This window comes from Gavia stellata, chromosome 5 (assembly GCF_030936135.1).
Source record: "Gavia stellata isolate bGavSte3 chromosome 5, bGavSte3.hap2, whole genome shotgun sequence".
Classification (NCBI taxonomy): domain Eukaryota; kingdom Metazoa; phylum Chordata; class Aves; order Gaviiformes; family Gaviidae; genus Gavia; species Gavia stellata.
The window spans coordinates 59,027,379-59,048,178 of record NC_082598.1 but is presented as its reverse complement, the minus strand read 5'-3'; the positions used below and the strand labels follow the sequence as shown (position 1 = coordinate 59,048,178).

The window sequence follows — 20,800 nt, the reverse complement described above, 5'->3', positions numbered from 1 at the left end:
GGGAGGTTCAGGAAAGTGACCTTGATTTGAATAGCTGACCTTGTCTGATGGGGAAGTGGGGAGAGTCTTTTGTCAACACCCACATAACTTCTCCTAGAGAGTTGTAGTAATTGCCAAGTATATGACAAGTTTGTATGTGGCAGAAATGTGGAACGTTTAATCCTAAACTTCTTTAGCTAGGAGGTTCAAAAAATGTGGGGATCCAAGAGCAGATTTTTAGCAGAACTTGTTTAAGTATCTGTTTTCTGAAAAGGTAATCAATGTGTGAACTCCAAAGACAAAAAATCTCATTGTTACTTTAACAGAATCTTTCACACTAAGAGAGGGGATTAAACTGGAAAAGAGGTGAGATGCAATTAATTTTTAAGAGCAGATTAAAAAAATTATATACATTAATTGTGTGGTCACCAGCTCTACTCTAGTACAGCTTTCCTAGGTGCATAACGCCCTACTGATCATACAGCAGTTAGAGGTTCACTTACAGAATACACTGCAATGACTCCACAGACCCTTAGGCAATTCATTAGACTTTTAGGATTGTATAAGCGCTGTAATTGCTCTGGTAAAACTAACAGAGAACATTGCAAATTATGCTTTATTTGTTTAGTGATGAATATTATCATGAGGAGATTGTTTTTATAAGAAAAATGCAAAAGAGAAGCCAAAATAAGGCCAAAAAGAAACAAGTTAATTTTGTCATGCATTTATATATAAATACCAACAGTAATTTGAGCTAAATCTATGTGAAGACTTTCTCATTCAAGCCAAATTATATCCCAACCAAATTATATCCCAAGCAGACTGTTCCCAAACAATGCACGAGTCCTCAAGTGTTTTTGCTTAAAAAATATGAGTTCATGTAGCAATTATGTAGGCACAAAGAGATGAGTAAAAGCTAGGATTTTTTTTCTCCATTGTTTTTTCAGACCATGCAAAAGTATGTCTCTTGCTTAGCTCCCCACTAAAATACATTTTGGTCCAGAGTATTTGATTTAGCTCTGTATGTTTCTTGACTTTTGTTAGCTTGATTTAAGAACAGTGTTACACAATGCAGGTTTTCACATGGTTTATGATTTGACTGTGAAGCATTTATGATGCAATAAATACTGGTTGTATTGTTGGATAGAGGATTTAACAATTGAAAACAGAAAACTGATGGAAATGGATGGATCAAGTCTAGCTAATAAAAGTAATATCTACAGCTACAGACGCTAGCACAGCTAAAGCTAAAGTCAATGCAATACATACTTTATGTTTAGCTGATAATGGGAGCTTGGAGGGAAAGCAACAAGCAGGATTTAATAATGGTGGATTTTGTGTGTTCAGTGGAATATTGTTATGGCATCAGATAGGAAACGCTGACAGAGTCATACAAGAAGCTGTCAACACAACCATGGTGTATCAGGGTCAGAAGCAACATGGGAGATGGCTGGAGGAGGTGGTGGAGGAGAGAGTGAGCAGAGTCTCATCTCCTTCCTCACCTTGGTGGCATACGTGGTGGTGAGAGGGAAGGGGGACAGGGGTGTTTCCTCCCGTGCTTCTTCAGACTTGTCTCTTAATGCACTGAAAAAAATAACTAGAAGCCCCAGTGTTGTCAGGGCGCTTGAGTAACAGGGCTCCCTGGTTAGGTACCAGGCAGTCTGGGGGAGACCTGCTTTGTGTCTAAGGGTTGTCTAAGGACAAAATGGCTTTGGCTATATCTGATATGGAGGGAGACGAGCCGGCTTCAGCCTCCTAGCCTGGATCCTGCTGACCACATCAAAGTGGCGACACTCAGCACAGCTGCTAGGGTCTCTAATGCTCTGGACCTCAAAGCACTTTTCCACAAGTGCTGAGCTCCTGGCTGCTGCCCCACACAGCTAGTACTACCAGAGGCCGTGGGCTCAGGGAGGCCTCTGTGCACCCTGGTCGCAACAGCGGTTGGATGGCACCAGCATCCTGGCATCCTGCTGCTCAGACAGACCCAGGGTGTTCTTCCAGTCAGTTCCAGGCTCCTGAGAGAGCCTTTATAAGCACAGGTCCCCACCATCACTGACAGGGACAGCCCCAGGATGAGCTTGTCAAATACCTAATGGGATGTCCTCTACCACCTCCTGGGCTACAGACTACTGTACTCAGAGTCAGTCCTGAGCTCCACAACTCTCAGTGAAACGTGGAGCTAACTTATCTCCCAGTTGAGGGCCAATGCCAGTAGAGGCTGATGTAGCCCATCTTTGCTAAGACTTGTTGGGTGGCTGGGATACTGTGAGCAACATGAGACAAAAAAGTAACTTTCCTGTTTTCACTGCTTGGTTCCCTGCCTTGCTTCCTCAAAATAGAAGTTATACTGCCCCAAAGGTGTGATGGGGAAGTGAGAGAGAGAGGACGTCTGGATATCTGCCCTTGCATCATCTGTCCTTGCATTAGATTATGAGGCTTGATATAACTGGTCTGCATCAGCACATGAGGTCGTGGCAGAGGGATGTGCTTAGTGTCTGGTTTAGGATAATTTTAAAACCGACAACTCTAGTGACAGAAGCTACTAACACTGTGATTTCCCTGCACCTCTGCATGCTGTGAGCAGGTTTGCATGGTGCACAGTGGCTGACCGAGGCTCTGGCTGCACTGCTCCTCTCACAGTTGCTTTTGACTTAATCATCACTGACAACAGCTGGGAGTGTCCCAGAAAAAAAGATCCGCACAGGCACAGCCCAAGTGGGTAGGAGTTATGATTACGAGCTCCCCTGACTTTTATCTCCTCTCCCAAGCCTCCACTTCCTTTGCATCCAAAGTCACAACAGGAGGATATCCTACCTTACTGTAGGATATCCCGTCAAACACAGAGGTGATTTCAGCTGGAGATGACACGTTGACCACAATTGGGTGGGAAGACAGCAAAGAGTCATCCTTCATTACGGGAAGCACATCATCAGTTAAAACCTGTTCAAGCTGAGAAAGAGAAGATGTTAGAATAGAAACAAAGGCAGGACTATACGCCTAACTTCACCAAATAAGTAGCTTGAACTGCAGCTTCTCTACGGGGAAGCAGGTGGAAATGGAATGACATTTCACCTCCTCTAAAGAAGGACTTGCAAACTCTTACTTTACATCTGAGAGGGGAGTGAAACATTTTTTCCTTAACTAAAACAAATTGCCCTTTGCAAATCCTGTTTCCCTGTGTGTATCATAACACAAAACCCCCCACAGCAGGCAAAAAAAGGAGCCTGCATTACCAATTTCACCACTGTGACAGTATCTGCAAAGCATCATGGGCTCCTCTGGCAAAAATGAAGCTGGGGAGGAAGGGAAGGAGGGAGGAAGGAGGCAGGTTCCCCATCCCAAGGTTTATAATTTTTTTGAAGTTATTATAATTGTTTTAAAAGATTAAGTGGCCTGCAGTCAAAATCCCCTTACTTCCTAATCAATATTGACCAAAAAAGACTAAATTTCTTTTTAGTTTTCCTCTTCTAATACTCACTAGGATGACAACACTGAAACGGCTCTAGATCTTAAATGAACATGGTGTCTAGATAGAAAAAGGTCTTTTAAATTTTAGGCTCAGTAATTAGAATTTTTCTTGTGTAGTTAGCACAACAGATCCTCTAATTCAAAGTGTAAAAGAAGTGACCCAGGAATAATTTTTCTCTCAGCCTCACATAACATGGATGAGAAGAGATGTTTCTGGGGAGCAGGGAGGGAGGCGGGGGAAGCACCGAGTAGGCACTGCCTGCTTCTAAAGTCACTAGGATCAGGGGCTAGTAGATTTTGACAATGGGCTCAACCTATGCAAAACCTGGTTCCTTCCACTGGCATATGTTATATATTTTCTAGTAGCCAGAATCTCATTACACCTGGACAGCTGGGGGAAATATGCATGCTATGTGCCATCACATCCGTTTGGGAGGGGAGGAAGGAGAGAGCAAGAAACCTCCCTTTATTCACACACTGTTACCATTCCTCAGAGTATAATGCATATTTAAGGCTACCCTCTTTGTCTGCAACCCCCTTAAAGTGACAGGAGTTGGTTTTGCTGCACAGTTAGTGCTGGGGCCATTTCACTATCACTACCTATTTTTGCGCTGTGTGAAGTAGAGATTGTCCAAGTTGGAGCATTCGAAATTACAATTAAAATGCTGGCAGCAGCTGAATGGGGATCTGATATTTTTCCTGACGAATAGTCCAAGCTGTGGAGACAGGCCCAGGTTCCCAATCCGCACCAGGTCAGATAACAATCCTAAGACAAGTGCCGTGAAGAGACACTACAGTCCAACTAAATAAATAAGGGGAATCTCCGTCTTCCAGGGTTAGACCTTTAAACAACCTTGCAAAATTGCTAAGGCTCTGTCCAGAATCCATCTAGGTATTATTTGCCATAATAATAACCAAACACTTGACTCACTTTTTAAAAAAGAATGACTCTTCCCTGCAGATGGAAACCTTACAAAGTTTGACTGGTTTCAGACTATAACATAGGTAGGTGGAAAAGCTTAAAGCAACTTTTTCTTTATATTGCACTGCACTTAGTTTTCTATAAACATACTTTAAGTTTTCATCGTCCTTGTCTAACTCTCACTCCCTTTCAAAATGCTCCCCCCAGCCCTGTCAACCCTCCACAAGACAGAAATAATTACCATTTGCCAATCTGGTTCTGCAGCATTTACTCCCAGGAACTCAAAATAACTGGCAAATCCTTCATTTAACCACAAGTCATCCCACCAGTCCATGGTCACAATATTTCCAAACCACTACAATTATAAACATTGAAAGACGTAGTGTTAGTTAAATAGTAAACGTACATTTCAGTATCTCACATCTCCACATAGAACATTCATTTGTTCACATTTCTTCCTGTTGCCAGATGAAAATTACCGTAATTCTGGGGTTTAAATAGGAATTCAGGCCTTGCCTTGTGTTAAAACATCACTTTTATTATAAAATTACATATTACTGGGGAGATTGCTAATGATTCATGTGCCACTGAAAATATTTTTAGTTTCTTCCTCTTGATTTGATGATTTGTGCTTGTAAGGATATGTTTTCAGACAGCCTCCACAGTGTATAGTTGTCCCTTTCTGCTTGCCCAAAAGAGACATCTGCACATGCAAATTAGTTCCTTTAAGACATTTCAGACAGATTTTCATAAGCTGGCTCACAGTCTGGACCCAAGCATCTAACTTCCTGAGAAAAATTCAAAGGCAGTAGTTATGGTACTTCAAAGCTCTAGCGGGGAACTGTTTTAACATGACATTTTGCAATCAAATTGTGAGCACACGTAGAAGATTCCGAGACGGAGTTAATGACAGTATTTTCAAAATTAAAATGTTGCGACTACACATTTGAAGCACTGTAAAAATGAATTGTGTCCTAAAATGTACCTGATGAACGAGCTCATGGGCTACCACAGCAGCTACTCTCTGTTTGTTAGAAGTGGCCGACTCGTTGGGATCATACAGCAGGTTTGTTTCTCTGTACGTGATCAGCCCCCAGTTCTCCATAGCACCTGTCCCGAAATCTGGTATAGCTATTTTATCTGCATTGGAAGAAAGAGAACATGATTACCACTGTATTCTTTAAGCCACTTAGCTTGTCCTCTTTCTGCGTATTCACAGCCTCTTTTGCTTACCATTTGTGGTTCTGGCTTACCGCTGTGGACTGCAGTCTATAACCTGTGTTTCGGAAGCAGGGGAATGGCCTACAGCAGCTGATAGCCAGCGCCCTGGCTCTGCTGAGATTACAGAGCTAGGCTCAGTTGCACTAGCTGAGGATCTGTCCTGCGAGGTGATGCTATGCCACCTCCTGGGAGCGCGCGTCTCGTACATTCCTTAATTTTGGCTCCAGAAATTAATAGTATTGTCTGGGGATGTGCTGTAGGCAGTAAACCTCCTGAAACTATCTGTAGCATAATGAGGCATGTCATTGTTTGTCACACTGTTGTATTAAAAATATTTATTGACATGTTAACTGAAGTAAATCCCCCATGCAGTGAACAACATCTGCTTCTACTCCTGGCAATTTGTGGGGGTCACTCATTTATGGTCAGTAATCAATACAGGTTTAAATGAGAATTGTGGACTCAATTGGACTGGCATTTTCTTCTGCAAATAATGACAACAGCCTTTCTATGTGGGTTAGTGAAAAAGTACAGATGGATTGAAAACTGAATAGAACAAACAACCCTCACTCCACCCTAACAGAAGATAGGAATTACTTATTTTAATTTAAACAACTTGATTACCGAATCAAAGCTGATAGTCTGGCAAGGGCTTCACTGACAGTCAAAATGAGGATCACAAGGAGAAGGGCAATGCCAGAAGCCATAAATCAATGTGAAATACAATATTTAAATAAACCATTATGCAGAAATATATTTGATTCATCAGGTTTGATCTAGATGACTTCTAATATTGAGGGAACAACATAGTAAGTCAAGATTTGTGATCCAACAAATAGACATTCCACTGACCTGGGGTTACCAGTGCACCCTGTAGCGCAGACAGGCCCCTGTCCATATACTGACATGGCAAAACCATGAGGCTTTTATGGAAATGAAAGTTTGAATGTGAAGCATAGGTGAGATGTCCCAATTATTACTGGGGACCAGTGTGCAAAAGAGCAACATATTATACTGGTTTCCCTAATTCAGTTGTTGTTGAAATGCAGATATTTACAGTAAACTCAGATGATGTTTTGAAAGGAGGAGGTAAAAATCTGGTGTTAAAGTAATACAGATTAGCCTGATAGGTACATGTATAAATAGCCAATAAAATGTTTGCATAACATTGTTAATCATCTTCAAAGTTTTGGGTTTTTTTTCCCCCATTACATTGCCTTAACTTGTTTGTAGTTAATGTTTTTCCATCCTTTTAAGTTCATGAACCTAACTGTATTACCTCTTTGGAGGTCTTAGGAGGGGACGTTTCCAAAACTCTGATTACATTCTCAACTTTATTAGTTGAAACTGTGCAAATCAGATCCAGAGTCCAGATAGCCCAAGCTAAAAGATGCCCAACTGCACTACTTTTTTTCTCTTATTTTGTAACCACGGGCAAAATTTGATAGTGTGCTGCTCTTGTTTAGCTCTGGGTCTTTATTTAGCCCAGCAGTAGAAACTACAAATTATACGCTGGACCATATTCATCTTTCTAAGAAGTGGATATACACCCACTTTGCACTAAGGTTAATAAATAGTATGACATACTCTCTGGCAGTTTATATCTTCACTTATCTCACTGCTGACTTTTGTCCAGAAGTTCCCATGGAAGTGGTACATGTTTTTCTCAAACTTCTTCTGGCTCTATTTTAGCTCACGATGTTCCTTTTCTGATGACACCAATGCTTCCCCTGATTTTCCACAAGACACTTTAAAGTAACCATGCCAGGACCAGTGCTTCAGTTCAGCAAACTGAACTGTGAGAACTGGTAACTAAACTGTTACTGAGACCAACCCTCCCTCATGACATTTAAGAACATCTTGAACTACATGGGTACAGTTTTAAAACATCCTGACGTAATATCAGCAGTTAGCAACCAAATGCTTTCATCCTCTGTTTTCCACCAATGCACAGAGACCTGTAGGAGAAACATAACCATGACAGTGAATTAACAGAATGAGAAATATAAGTATTAATAATCACCTAGCTTTGGAAGAGAATAGCTCAAATTAAAGTACTCTTCAAAGAAGTCGAATACAATTTTTGTTACATTTGCTGCATATTCTGCTGTGTGTATTTGCAGTGGCTGGGCATAAACTCTGAGCTGTAAAATACAGAGAGACAATTAGAACAGTCTTCAGTTAAAAGAAATTATAAGGTCGCAAGCATTGAAAAGTCATTTAACATACGTACCTATAACACTGCAGGTTTTCTTTAAGAGACTGGCCTGAACGCTGAATTCTGTTCCCTAACACATTCATTCAACAAAGTTTTTCAAATGTTGTACATAAGAAAGACCAAGTCAACATAATCTGTGCACGCTTTCCACAGCGTGCCTAAATTGTAAAACTGGCAAGACCCATGTCCAGAAGCTCGAAGTGGCCAAGCTTGGAGCAGGGCCTGGGTGCATACCAGCCCCTCCTTCCTTGAGGGCTGGTTTTCTCAAGAAGGAAGCCAGGTCAAGCACAACCGAAGGCAATCCACTTGTTCTGAGCAGTTCATTGATCTGGACTGATCCCATCAGACCAATCTTTAGGAGCACATCTGTCCTGAAATATGTCTGAAGCCCATGACACCTAATTTTCTTCAATTTCTTCCTACCTTTCCTACCTACTATCACCATAATTTCCTCTTGTCCTTGTATATTTGAAGATCTCAGACCCTTTGAAGATAGCGCCTTTACCAGATCTGTAACTCTTCCCGGACATGCTGGCCCATGCAGGTTGAGTGGCTGTTTGCCCAGGACCTCAGGCCATACAGCCACCCAGTCACAGCTATCGTGCCTGCTGGGCTGCTGCGCCTCTGGAAATCCCAGAAAAAAATCATCTCTCTCTCTCTTCCCACCAGGCAGGTCCCGGAAAACTGGCACATTTGGTAGCCCTGTGTGCAATGAGTGATCATTTCTGTGCTCCTTTTGCATATCTGAGCATGCTTTTTTTCCTGAACGCAAAAAATGGTGTGTTGAGTGCTGACCTTTCCATCCCTGAGGCTTGGTGCCTGTGACTGCTTTGGCTATTACTGTCAAGTAATAGGAAACCTCAAGCCCTGGAGGACCAGAGGCACCCATAACCATGATGAGGAGGCCTACAGCTTGAAAAAGCTTTTTGGGATGTTATCTCCACATTGTGAAGACAAAGTTTGACTTCAGAATTTATGGAGTCTTTTGGAGGTCTTTCCCTCAATCTCCCAAAGCTCACACTGATCTCTGCCCCAGAGCAGAGCCGTAGTGCTGCAGTGTCCACTGTCAGGAGCTGTAGGCTGTCCTCTTTACTGTCCCCCAAAATCTCCAATGTGGAAAGTAAGAGATCTTCATAGAGAGAGAAGTTTCTGGCTTTGGGAAAACCAATCCATCTCATTTTGCAGGCTCTGCATCCCTTATGAATGGGCCACATTCTTCTGGCTGCGTTGGTGTGACTTGTTTACGCCCCAGTCCTGCCTTCAGCCAGGAATTTAGGGTCCAAACTGAGCAAAGGATCTGGCCTACTCCAGGAGCCCTCTTGGAGCCTGACAACACATTGATTTCAATACCGTGAAATTACACTTCCTCCAACAAGACGGGAGGATGGAAAAGTGGTCAGAAATAAAGCTGGAATGAAAAAACAAACCCCAAAAAAGCTTAGGAAATTCAATCGGGAATCCATTCCAGGCAGGGGATTTCCCTCAGGGTCAGTTTGCAATTACAATCTGCAATTTCCACTTCAGTAAGGTCTTTACCCAATTTAGCAGTCTTCGGTCCCCTAGCTGATCCATATTAATGGTTTCCAAAACCTTCAGCATGCACTAGGACTGACTTTGGCTTTCATTTGTATTATCTCCTCCGTGATTTTCCAAACCAGACATTTGGTACCTGACAGGTAATCAGCTCAGGGGCATCATTTCCAGCTGGAGGCACCTTTCCTATGATTCCATTAATATCTTTCTTAGGGCAACGGTTTTCAGAGTGAATGGCAGAGTTTTTAAATAATTTACTGTGTCATGTGAGCTGTATGCTGTTGCTGTTGTTTATGAAAGTAATGTATGGATCACATGGATACTTTCTGTTGGATGAGGGATTTATTGCTAGCAATTTGTACAGCAGACTATGGAATGCTCTTTTCAGCAGTTGGTGAATCTAAATACCTCATTGCTCGGCTGGGCTTCAAAGTTTTTGGAAAAGAACTGTTTGATTAGGAGAAGGACTTTCTAAATATCTGATTGAAAGCTCTAAAGATAGTCTGGTTTTCCTGAGGAAAAGGTAATTTTTAGTGATGGAGTTTATGTGGCTCCCTTAATTAAAAACAATCTTACATGTATATTTTATATTGGTAAAACTCTGTCCATACTGAGAGAAGGGGAACGGTTATGACTTTAACCTCACTTAAAACCCAAGTTTTCTAGTGCAAGCAAGTCCTCAGACAATTGTTTAGTGAATAACATTAATAAAATATGTAATAATCAAGGCCTGAACTGGAAGACATTTCTTCAGGCAACCACTGTACTGACACAAATACCCCTGCTTCTACACACACATACACACACACTTTAATTACCACGTTTCAGTGAACACTCCCTTCTATTTAGAAAAACTACAACCAGTCAGGAACATTGTGGGCTTTACTGTTTTGCTTGGGGAAAAAAACCCAAATATTGTCCTCAGAGCCATATTCTGGAGCGTGGCATGGACAAGCAGAGAATATTAACTTTTGCATCTAGAAAATAAAGAGCTTTACGTATGTCTTCAGCACTTTTTTTTTTCCCCTACTGCACTATGTTCTACAAAAGCTGCACAAATTCTGATTCTTAAAATAACTAAACTCTAGAGAATATCTATTGAGGCCAAATAAACAAAGTCCTGTCCCTGATAATGAATGGAGCAGCCGCGCTGAAGAGCATCTGGTTAACAAAATTGTGTGGCTGGGTGGCCGAAAACGTTCTCCTGTTTTGCAAGTTACTCAGCCAAAGAGCAGGGATATAAGAATATTGCATCGCTATCTCAAACCAGGCTTCATTTGCTTGGCTAAGTGTAATTTAGCCTTAGTTATTTGTCAAGAAATAGTATAAGCGTACGGCATGATGCTAGCAAGAGCGTAGAGGAGAGAGGCCTCAGCACAGCGCTATGCCAGGAAGTCTTTGCTAAGAACTGCGTCAGCACTTTGGAGACTTAGACAAGCCAGATTTTCACATCGGTGGACAGCCTTAAGTGGGGAAGGATTTGCTGAGCTTTTTTGGATAGAGAAGCTCAGGAAGAGCTTACTTGCTAGGGAAACAGTGGTCTGGCTGGGGCTTTGCTCTACGTGCCCCGTCCATTGGTGTCACTGCCTCCAGAAGTGGAGGAAAGCGCTGCCAGCTCAGCTGAGCCTCAAGACCATGTCTTACACCCCTAAGGGGAAAGGAAGGGGAAACAGCAAGAGCATACAGCTCTGGGATCATCCTCTGTCTCAGATGTAAAAAAGATGTACATCAATAAATAATTAACAGTGAATTGAGCATCCCAGACTAGGTTTAGGCTAAACGAGGAGTTCATGTTGAGGGGCAAATTGTATTTAAGCTTTCAGGTTGTGATTCAACGTAATGTCTTGTGATCTCCTTACGCCTGATCAGCTGCACCTTCAGAGATTTGGATCTCAGCGAGAACTGGATTGGACTGCCTGTTGCATCTAAATAAAGGAGCTTTTTTAATTGTGTGGATTCAGATTCAAACACACTCACTTCATTAGGACACCTACCAAATATCCAGCTGTTTAGGCAGGCGCTATGACTTCTACACTTATTTGTAAAGAACTTACACTGGGCAGTTGCCTTTAGCCACTGTTGTAAAATAAAGGATATTAGAACCAATATGTAATGGCACATGGCATTGTAGTCCTGTGTCTCCATGACTGTAAATAGGAAGACATCAAGTGCATAGATTCACACCTTTTAACCCACAGAAAATTGTAAAATACTTGTATCTATGGCCTGTGAATCTCTTGTACTCCTGGACTTGTGCATTCCCTTAGACCCTGGGCTTCAAGTTGGGGGTGAGGTTGGAGAAACAGTGCTCCTTCCTCACCTGTATGCCTGTATGGGAGGTACTGACTGCGATCTCACCAAGATGGGAGACAGGGAAGGACTGCAAAACACTGTATGTAGTCGAGGTCAGAGGGACCACTGTGAACACCTAATCTGATAAAACAGGCTACATAAAATAGGTTATAGGAAAGGGAAAAATATCTTCCTGTTTGTATCACAAAAAGAGATGATTCCTTTTTTTTTAAATGCAAATCACAATACATCTGTCATCTGAACCATGTTCAGGCTGCAACAGGACTTACAGGTTTTCCACTAGCGGATGTTCTCTCTACCCACTGAAACTGGTGCACCGCAAAGCATACCAAGTAAGTGCTCATGGGAACTGACTTCTCAAAAGTTGTCCGAGTCCAGCCATTGCTCAGCTGTACGGTTTGCTGCAGAAATGGAAAAATAATGAATTTGATTTTTGGAATCGCAAACACATGCAGAAGAGGGTACAATATTTCTATGAAGGCTGCAAGTACGTAGGAATGATAAATCACCTCTCCAGGTTCACGTCTTCTGGCATCCCGTTGCTGATGGCATGAGAACAGACAAAATGTTTTTTCTGCAGTACTGCAATACACGAAACGGGACTTTGTTTTTCTGCACTAAGTAAGTTTACCTGGTTCTAATTTTGCATCAAGGATTTGAAATCATTTACATGCCACCAGGAGTTTTCCAGTGTACGCTAGTGTGTTTTGTTCTTGAAATAATTGCATAAAATAACATCATTTCGGACAGATCAGAGAAGAGACTGCATTCTCTCCTCTCTTAAATACACCCATCATGTAGGAGTCAGGGATTGCAGAGATGCTACTTAGGATAAAGACCAGTCTAATGAATCTATCCTGAACCATTCAGACACAAATTAGCACTGCTAATTGGTGGGTTGTTTAAATGTACATAAGGTTTAGTGCTGATCATAGTTTTTATTTTGTAAATCAATTTAAAACCATTCCTGATTTTCCCAGATGTCCTTAACTCTCAGCTGAACCAAACCTGCAACCTGTCGTATGTGATTCTTCCTCTAAATATTTATTTCTGCTATTCATTATCTGCTGTTGCCTGTCTGATAATTTTTTGTGCTTCTGACTGGATGACTAACTTAAATAGGACAAAAGCAAACAGCATGTTAAAGACACTAACCTTCTACTAGAGGTACAATACTTCATGAGATTTGTTTGTTATAAATACAATATAAATAAAACACAGATACTGAATGTTACAGGTAATATGATTCCATGAGCGAAAAAACCTTTTCACAGATGTATTCACAAACCCCTTTTCACAGAGATATTCACAATCTCCTTTTCCACTATTTGACTCATTTTGACTTTATTTTGATATCTTTTGTTCTTTCAACAAAGTCCGAACTTCAGTGAAAAAAAAGTAAAAAAAAAAAAAAAATCACTGCAGTGAAAAATGCAAATGAATTGTGCAAGTTTCTGATTTTGCTGAGCTGATTTTGCCATGTTGATTATAAAGCTCCACACCACCAAAACTACTACAGGATGTGCAACACACAACGTGCCTTGCATTTACAAACGATTACATTTCCATCCGTTGAAAAGATTTCCCAAAGATCTTTCACAACTAAGAACAGACCTACTGACCTTGTGAGCACACCAGATGAAAAAGTGCCCTGCTATCATCCGTTCGTCAAACCTGAGTACAAACCCAGCATAATCTACATTTCCCTGCCTGTATTTGGATTTTAGCAAATTAATTGACAAGCGGTAGCTAGCCCTTTGAAAGCTTATTTTTGTATGTCCATACTAGAGGCAACGTCCATGTGTAAAGGTGTAATGTAAATCTCAAAACCCACTAAATCTTGATAACATCTAGTCTCATCCCCTCACCTCCTTTGCCTGTACCCTCACTTATCTGAGGTCTGTGAGGAAAGGTACAGCAAACACTCCCCTTTCATGTGTTGTTCATCAGAGTGCCTGGTGCTCTTTTAGGTATCATAGAAATATTTTTAATAACAATAGGTCAGAGCTCTAAATTTGCAAAGGGTCTGGGAGGCAGCTGTATCAGATTGGTAATAGTTCTCTCAGCTGCATTGCTAGGGGATAGTTAAGGTTTGGGGGACTCTTTAAATAAAACAGTACGCAGTAAAGCAGACCTTTGTTTTCTGGGTGGGGGAGTGATTGGGAAGATGCAAATGTCAACAGCCTGGGGGCTGGAAGCTCTTTTTTTGTTTTTTCTTTTTTTTTTTTTTTAATCTTGGCACTTTATCTCCCACTTCAGAACACAGTCATTAGAAATTATGCATCAGACTGCACACTCAGTTAAACTATTCATTAGAAACTCTCTCAGCTGAAAGCCATTCAATCTTCTTCCAGAGGGCCCAGAGGTAGATAATTGATGCCATTGAATTTCGTACAAAACTTGGAATTTGACCCACCAGGCCCAGAAATAGATGATTTAGGCAATTACATTCATGGTGGACTGACAAATGTCCACACCCCTCAGCTGACAGATGGGATTTCAGATGCTGTATTATTAAAAATAATAATCTTAGACTTTCTTGCTAGCAGGATCCTTTACCATTAGATTGTGATCATCAGACCTTTGCTTTGGAACATTATGTAGTTTCAGTGATTATTTTAGACTTCCCATCTGGGAAGCAGGTGTCTTCCAGAGTATTCCTTCTCAGAGTCCACCTGGCTTGACTGAAGAACCTGCCGTTACCTATTTATAGTTAGTAGGGGATGCTCATCTAGAATAACTGAACAGAGGGCCAGCTAGCTAAAGACAGAAGAGACGTTTCATTTCTGCTTTGGATTTGGCTCTGTAGTGCCATGTTGTGTGCTGGTGGACCACCAGTAGTCCTAACTAACCAACCAGTCCTGTTTTATGGAATATTTATTAACCATTAGCTTTACAGTGTCTGGGTGGTAGAGTCTGTGAATGCGCAAGGACCTTGTGATCTGTGCTACCTTTCCAGTGGCTTTAGAGAACCATTCCACTTAGGCAGCAGGGTTGGGAAATACATACCTGTACCGGCATGTTTGAAAGTGCTTGGTAGGCATCTTGATGGATGATGGATATCTTGTAAGTTGCCTTTTTGTTGGGCTCGTCAAAGCAAGGAAATGATTTCCGTGCATCTGTTGGCTCGTGATCAGTAGCTGCAATGCTCCTTAAACAAACAACACATTGGCAAGCCTTCATTATATACCTTTTAAATCTTATCTGCAATTTCTAAGCATAATGTTTTAGCAATTTTGCAAACTAAAGTCAACTACAAGTATTTGTGTGTACTTGTCCATTCATAAAAGTAGGTGACATCAGAAATGCACAAGCTGACATCGTACAGTCATGTGTAACATGTATACCTCAAAGTCTGTCATCCTCTAGGTCTCAGAGCAAAAGCTAAAGCCAATTTCTTATCATCAAATATTTTAGGAGCCAGGCAATAAGATATGAATGACCCCTTATGGATGGTAAAAATTTTGCTCACCTTCCTTATGAGCTTTCCCATAGATTTTTGTGCCTAAAATAAACTACTGATGGTAGCATCTGAAATGAAATCAAGGTGCTGGTATAGGGATGTTTACTTAAGTCACTCCATGTGTTGTTTATCCACTAGAGCATATCTTGGGATTGGAGTCCTGAACATCTCCTGAGAAGACACCTTAGAATTGCATAAGTGCCCCTAAAATCTCATCCTGCTTGTGTGCTTCTTTTTCTGCAGTTACCATGTACAGTTTTCTGCTGGTGCTGTTATGCTCCCCTGACTCCATTAATGAAACTGCTGGAGAAAGCATGGAAAGTTCGGGTGAACATCTAGTACATAACTGATGCTATGCTAGTCGTGCTGGGCGGTTTAGAAAGTCATCTCAGTTAGGCAAAAACAACTGGAGGGGCTAGACAATAGGGGTCACGTAAAAAAATAAGGTGAAGGTTGTGAACGTTCATATCGTGTGCTTGCTTCTCACAGTGACATCGGGCTCCCCCATTAATGAGCCATACAGTGGCAGAACATACTCTCCAGTGATTGATGGTGAAAGGGATCACAGATGTTTCTTCAATTAATCTGGAATGTTGAGCATTTTCTGACAGCACTTCTACAGCTGCTCCAACTATATTAAGGTAGTTTTTCTTTCCAAAAAGTAATTAAAAGTGTACATCATAAATTACAGATCTGCAGCAATCCTATAAGCTCACTTGACAACCAATTTTTCAATGTTTCTGTTGCCCTTGGCATTTCCCTGTGACGGTTAAATACTAAACTGGTCATTAGGAACTTGTAGCAGCAAGGGTCATTTACAAGCCTGATGGAGGTAATATGTCTGGGTTCTTACCATTCATGTTCATTGGAAGAGTAACTCAAAAGTTCATGGGCAGAAAGTATAATGAACATTCACCTTAACGTAACTTCAGGTTCAATAGAGTTTCTTTTGCTCGGTAAATTGTTTGATGTCACTCTCTACTTTTTGTAAGATTTGCAAGGTATTTCACAATTAAGTTAACTTCAAGTCCCCAGGGCAATGCTTCACAGTTATTGCTTAAAAAATTGGCTATATATTTTGACACATTTATAACTTGTTCCTACAGACTGATAACACTGTGATATCTCTGTTGATTTATAAGGTGATAATCCATCTATCCTCATATATTTGTGGAGGCAGACAGACATCAGCAGTGCAAAACCTTAGCACTACCATTCCTATGGGGTAGATGATGAGAACTCCAGGCTATGGCATGCTTAGAAATGGCACTAGAGACATGAAATGTTTCAATTTCCCTTCAAACTGTATAATGTAGTTTTTAGATAAGATTTTCTTCACTGCTTAGTGGCTTCTGCCCTTCTACTTGCTGTTGATATCCAGACCTTTAAATGTGAACTAGAGGTGACAGTTGTAAATATCACAGTAATAAGAAGTGAAGATCTGGCTGAGACTGCATCCAGCTGTTGTTCCCAAAATAAAACAGTGCTGCATTTAGAACCATGATGAATTTCCTTTTTAAATTTTTTTTCCCAAAGCACAGGGGGTGACTGTAAAAACCCCTCCCCTTGAGCTAATTAAAGCATTTTTCTCCTAGTCTTTCCCTAAATTCAGATTCATTGCTGCTTCTGAGAAAATTTTCTCCTTGACAAAGAAATCCAGGAGTGCTACTTCTGTACACTAAAGAATATTTTGCCTTTCCCTAACCAATAAAATCCTAAATGCAAGTCTCCCTGCTAGAGATGTGCCCAGCTGAGTATCTTTTATAAGCCTCTTGTTCACCTCTTATGAGGACAGAGAGAATTCCTATAAAAGGGAAGCCATACCTTGTCACTAATAGTAATGCAAAATCAAAACCAGCTGCTGTGTCATGTTTGTATTATCTGTAATGTTAAGGCGAAAGTAAAAGGGGGTTTTAGCACATTCCTTGAGAGGAACTAATGAGTTAAAAGATCCCATTACCCCAGGCAAGGACTCTTGTGCTCCTTTCCCTAATACCTGAAAATAACACGATTGTAATATATTTACACTCACTGCATCATGCGAAGTAGGGAAGGACTGTTAGTCCCCTTTTATCAATGGAAAAATGAAATGTGCAGACAGAAGAATAGCTTTACCAAAGGACTTCAGCGCTTACATCCGGATTCAGACACCCACAGGAAGATCTAGGCAGGTCTGTCTAAAATCTGCATTCTCAAAGTTTCTGCTTTGCAGCTCCCTACCCACATGTGCACATCAATTTAAATGGTTGTGCTCCCAAGGTATCTCAAAATCCGCTGCTGGGCATGTCCAAAAGCACCTTTGTCCTGATGGGGATTGTGAGATCTGTCTAAACAGGATTCCCGAATGAGGCATTCTTCTCCCTAAGCCTCCCAAGGATCCCAGACTAGCAGGCATGTTCAGCACATGTCTACCTGTTTTCCACAAAATGTGGTGGCAGATTTGAATCTAAGCAACAGCAGAGCCTGGACTTGTGCCCAGTTTGTAAACAAAAGGCATTATAGCAATGCTTTGGCAAACCTTTGCCTTCACAGATAGACAGCTGGGGAGCAGCTCAGCCCTGGGAGCTGACTTTCCAGTGTTATTAATTCTCTCAAAAGGTCCCACTGCTTCTAACACTGCCCAGAAGGGATGGGGGAGTAGGTTAATTACACATTGCCTCTCATTTTCACCTCAACCCCTTCTCTCTAACATCCGCTACTAATAGACCTGCTTGATTTTTGCTATTACCTGATCCGATTTGTATTTACTTACAACATGACAAAAAAGGAACTATTTAGGTTGAAATTTTCCAAGGGTGATGTCTGCGTCAGGCAAAGGCGAAACAAAAAATCTAACTCCAGACAGCATTGGTTTTGAGTAGAAAGCCAGGGGAAAATGCAGTTTTAATAAGTAATCAAACACTTCCCTCGCCATCCTTCTTCACCCCATCCTATCACCTACCCTCATGCGTCATAGCAGCAACTTGGCTGGTGGTTGCTTTCACTTCAAAGCTGTACTTATCACTATCACGTACATCACCTCTTCCACCCCCACAAACAGTCTGCCCAAACTTAACCGCATGAAAAGCATTTCAGAAATCACCATTCATTCATTCTTATTAGAGTCCTTCTCAAGCCTAACAAACAAACTCGCATGCTCAAGTTCCTTTCTCTATTGAGTGTTTTCAGTCTGCTGGCTGAAGCATCAGCCTTGCAATTGTAGCTTCCAGCATCCAAATCAAGAAGTAGGAAACCTCTCAAAGTGAGCTCATATTTTATGCTTTCTTTAGCTTATGAAGTTCTCCTTTCTTCCTGACATCAGATGCTTGGTCCTTGTCTTCCTATACTGCCTGGATCTGAGGGACGGGCACTCACCTCTTGCACTTTGTGACTCAGGAGACCTGCGTTCTGGTCCTGCTGTTCTGGTATTGTGACAGACCTGGGGCAATTCATTTAATATCTAGGTATCCTTCACCAGTAAAAAGGAAGTAACACACCTCAGCTTAGAAAGATGCTAAGAGGTTACACTTTACAACTGCTGTGGGGATGTCAGGTGCTCAAAGTATAAAACCAAAGAAGCTTCTGAGTCAGAGCAATACTGAGGTGCTAGTTGAAGGAAAACAAGAGGGAAAGAGCTGTCTGGGGTTCAAGCTATTCTCTACATAGCTTCTTCCCAGATCAGGTAACTATGTTTAAGTACAAAAAATAAACGATTGCTTTTTCCTCTGCCTCTTGGATTTGCTGCTGCTGGTGCCTGTCACTGCTGCTACTCCTGGCATTGCCTGTCAGCGGCTGAATGGAGCTGATGCGAATCTCACTCATGACACCATTGTCCCAGGAGGGCAAACAAGTGCCATGAAAGCACACCAGTGTTTGCCTCCGTGTTCCTGCTACAGGGCCTTGGAAAAGTCTAACCAAGTTTATCTTCTAGCCGTAAAGGCTGGAATGAGTAACTTCAGAAACGCAAATATTGGAAAATGGATGAGTGTTCTCTCCCTATTTTAACTGCAAAGAAATGCCTCTGAGCAGTGGGCAATGGCTTTTTCAAGCTTCCACCTTGAAGTAGTGCAAACCTGGGAAGTGGAAAGGGTTAATTGAACTGGCAGAGGCTTTGTAATCTTTCAGTAACTATTGATATATTAAAAAAGAAGAGCTGGAGCACAAAAAACCCAAGTCAAAGATTACCTTCATCATTTGGACTTTCCTACCCATAATTTAAACCAGCTGCAGGAGGGACAGGGAAGTTCTGGTTTGGATATTCCTCAGGCTTACAATGTCAAGGAGACACGATGTCAGGAAAACTATCACAAGAGCATTTTACACTGAAACTGTTACCTTGGGGAGCGACAGGAGAGAGTGGTGAGAGCTGTATGCTATTTATTGCATTACAGAGATAAAAACACGCCTCGATCCCTCCCGCTCTCTGAGGGAACCACTCATAAAGCTCAAGGGTAACCTGGGACCAGTAGAGTTTGAAAAAGTTTTTCAGAATAATAATAACAAACCCCTCATCTCTCCAGCCCACATTCACTTGTCAACAGCCAAAGGGTTTTGAATACAGCATCTTCCTTAGGGGAATGAGAAAATTAAAGAACAGCCCAGAAATGTCAGCAAGTTGGTGAGAGACAAGACTGAGAAGCTGAAACAGGAATAGAGCAGGCCTGAGCAAGTAGGAATAGAAAGTGTAATAAATAAAAGAAAAACTGCTTTACTTGATCTGTCCATTCTCAGTGTAGGTGGTCCTATAAAACCCAACCAGAGAACCATTCAGCCAGCCTTGAAACTTCAGGGTGAGTATATAAGGGTCTCTTTCATCAGTGACAGCGAGCTCTGCTTCTGCCTTCATCACTATGTACTCTTGCGGCTTGTACCCAAAGCAGTCGTTCAGAGCAATCTGCTGTCCTGAGGATTTCCGGAGCGTGGGCATTTCTGTAATCTTGGTCTCTCGCAGGTGGAGCCACAGGTAGCTGGTAGATTTTTCCAGAGCAATAGAAATGCTGACTGTCCCAGTGTAAATGTCTGTCTCCATTTCAGGCTTAATTTCCAGATCATAGTGGACAGGCTTCACATAAGTGGGCAGCCTGAAATGTCTCCAGTCTCCAGTCTCATCATTTTTAGGAGGACAGGGACCCAAATCCACGGGGGGAGGTGGGTTTGTTGGCTGATCTGTTCCCCCTGAAGGTTGCTGAGATTTAGGTCTGCTCAATCCCACGCCAAGACCCACGGCAAGACCTACAACAACCACGACGCCACAGATGACAGCCACATGCTTTGTCTTCATGCAGTATCTCTTGGACTTCTCATCCTCAAAATCCATGCCCTCCATCTCTGCTTCCCGGTCTGTTCTCAGAGCAAAACATTAACTGTAAAAAAGCTTATTAGTCACTTCAGCACTTACATTCAGTAAACTCAGCAGACTTGGTTTGTATTTTAATTGTGCAGCTATAGCTGTTCTCTGCCCGTCTCCCCCACCTCGCTTTCCACGAGACACTCAATTAATTAAAGACAACATGCATTTGGAGGAAATGTGAATGATCAAAAGGAGCGCAGCTGGGCTGGGAGACGGAAGGAACCAACACAGAAGAACATTGTTCCCGCCGTGCTCCCCTTATAAGCAGCGCAACCCCGCCCCCAGCCCCTCCTGCTCTGGCCTGAGTTAAATATAAAACAGTGCGATGTTAATCAGCAGTTAGGAGATGATCAG

General features: G+C 41.8%; 1 protein-coding gene across 1 annotated transcript in view; it reads right to left on the bottom strand.

Moving 5' to 3' along the window:
* ENPEP (glutamyl aminopeptidase) overlaps window positions 1–20,422 on the bottom strand; it is a 36,358-nt gene extending 15,936 nt beyond the window's left edge. Inside the window, exons 1-7 of the mRNA XM_059818220.1 lie at window positions 19,809–20,422; window positions 14,664–14,805; window positions 11,924–12,055; window positions 7,614–7,734; window positions 5,355–5,509; window positions 4,611–4,724; window positions 2,794–2,928 (exon numbers count right to left, since the gene is read on the bottom strand). Of these exons, the coding sequence (XP_059674203.1) occupies window positions 2,794–2,928; window positions 4,611–4,724; window positions 5,355–5,509; window positions 7,614–7,734; window positions 11,924–12,055; window positions 14,664–14,805; window positions 19,809–20,422 (1,413 nt within the window). The remainder of the gene's footprint in view (window positions 1–2,793; window positions 2,929–4,610; window positions 4,725–5,354; window positions 5,510–7,613; window positions 7,735–11,923; window positions 12,056–14,663; window positions 14,806–19,808) is intronic.
* Window positions 20,423–20,800: the final 378 nt, after the last annotated feature.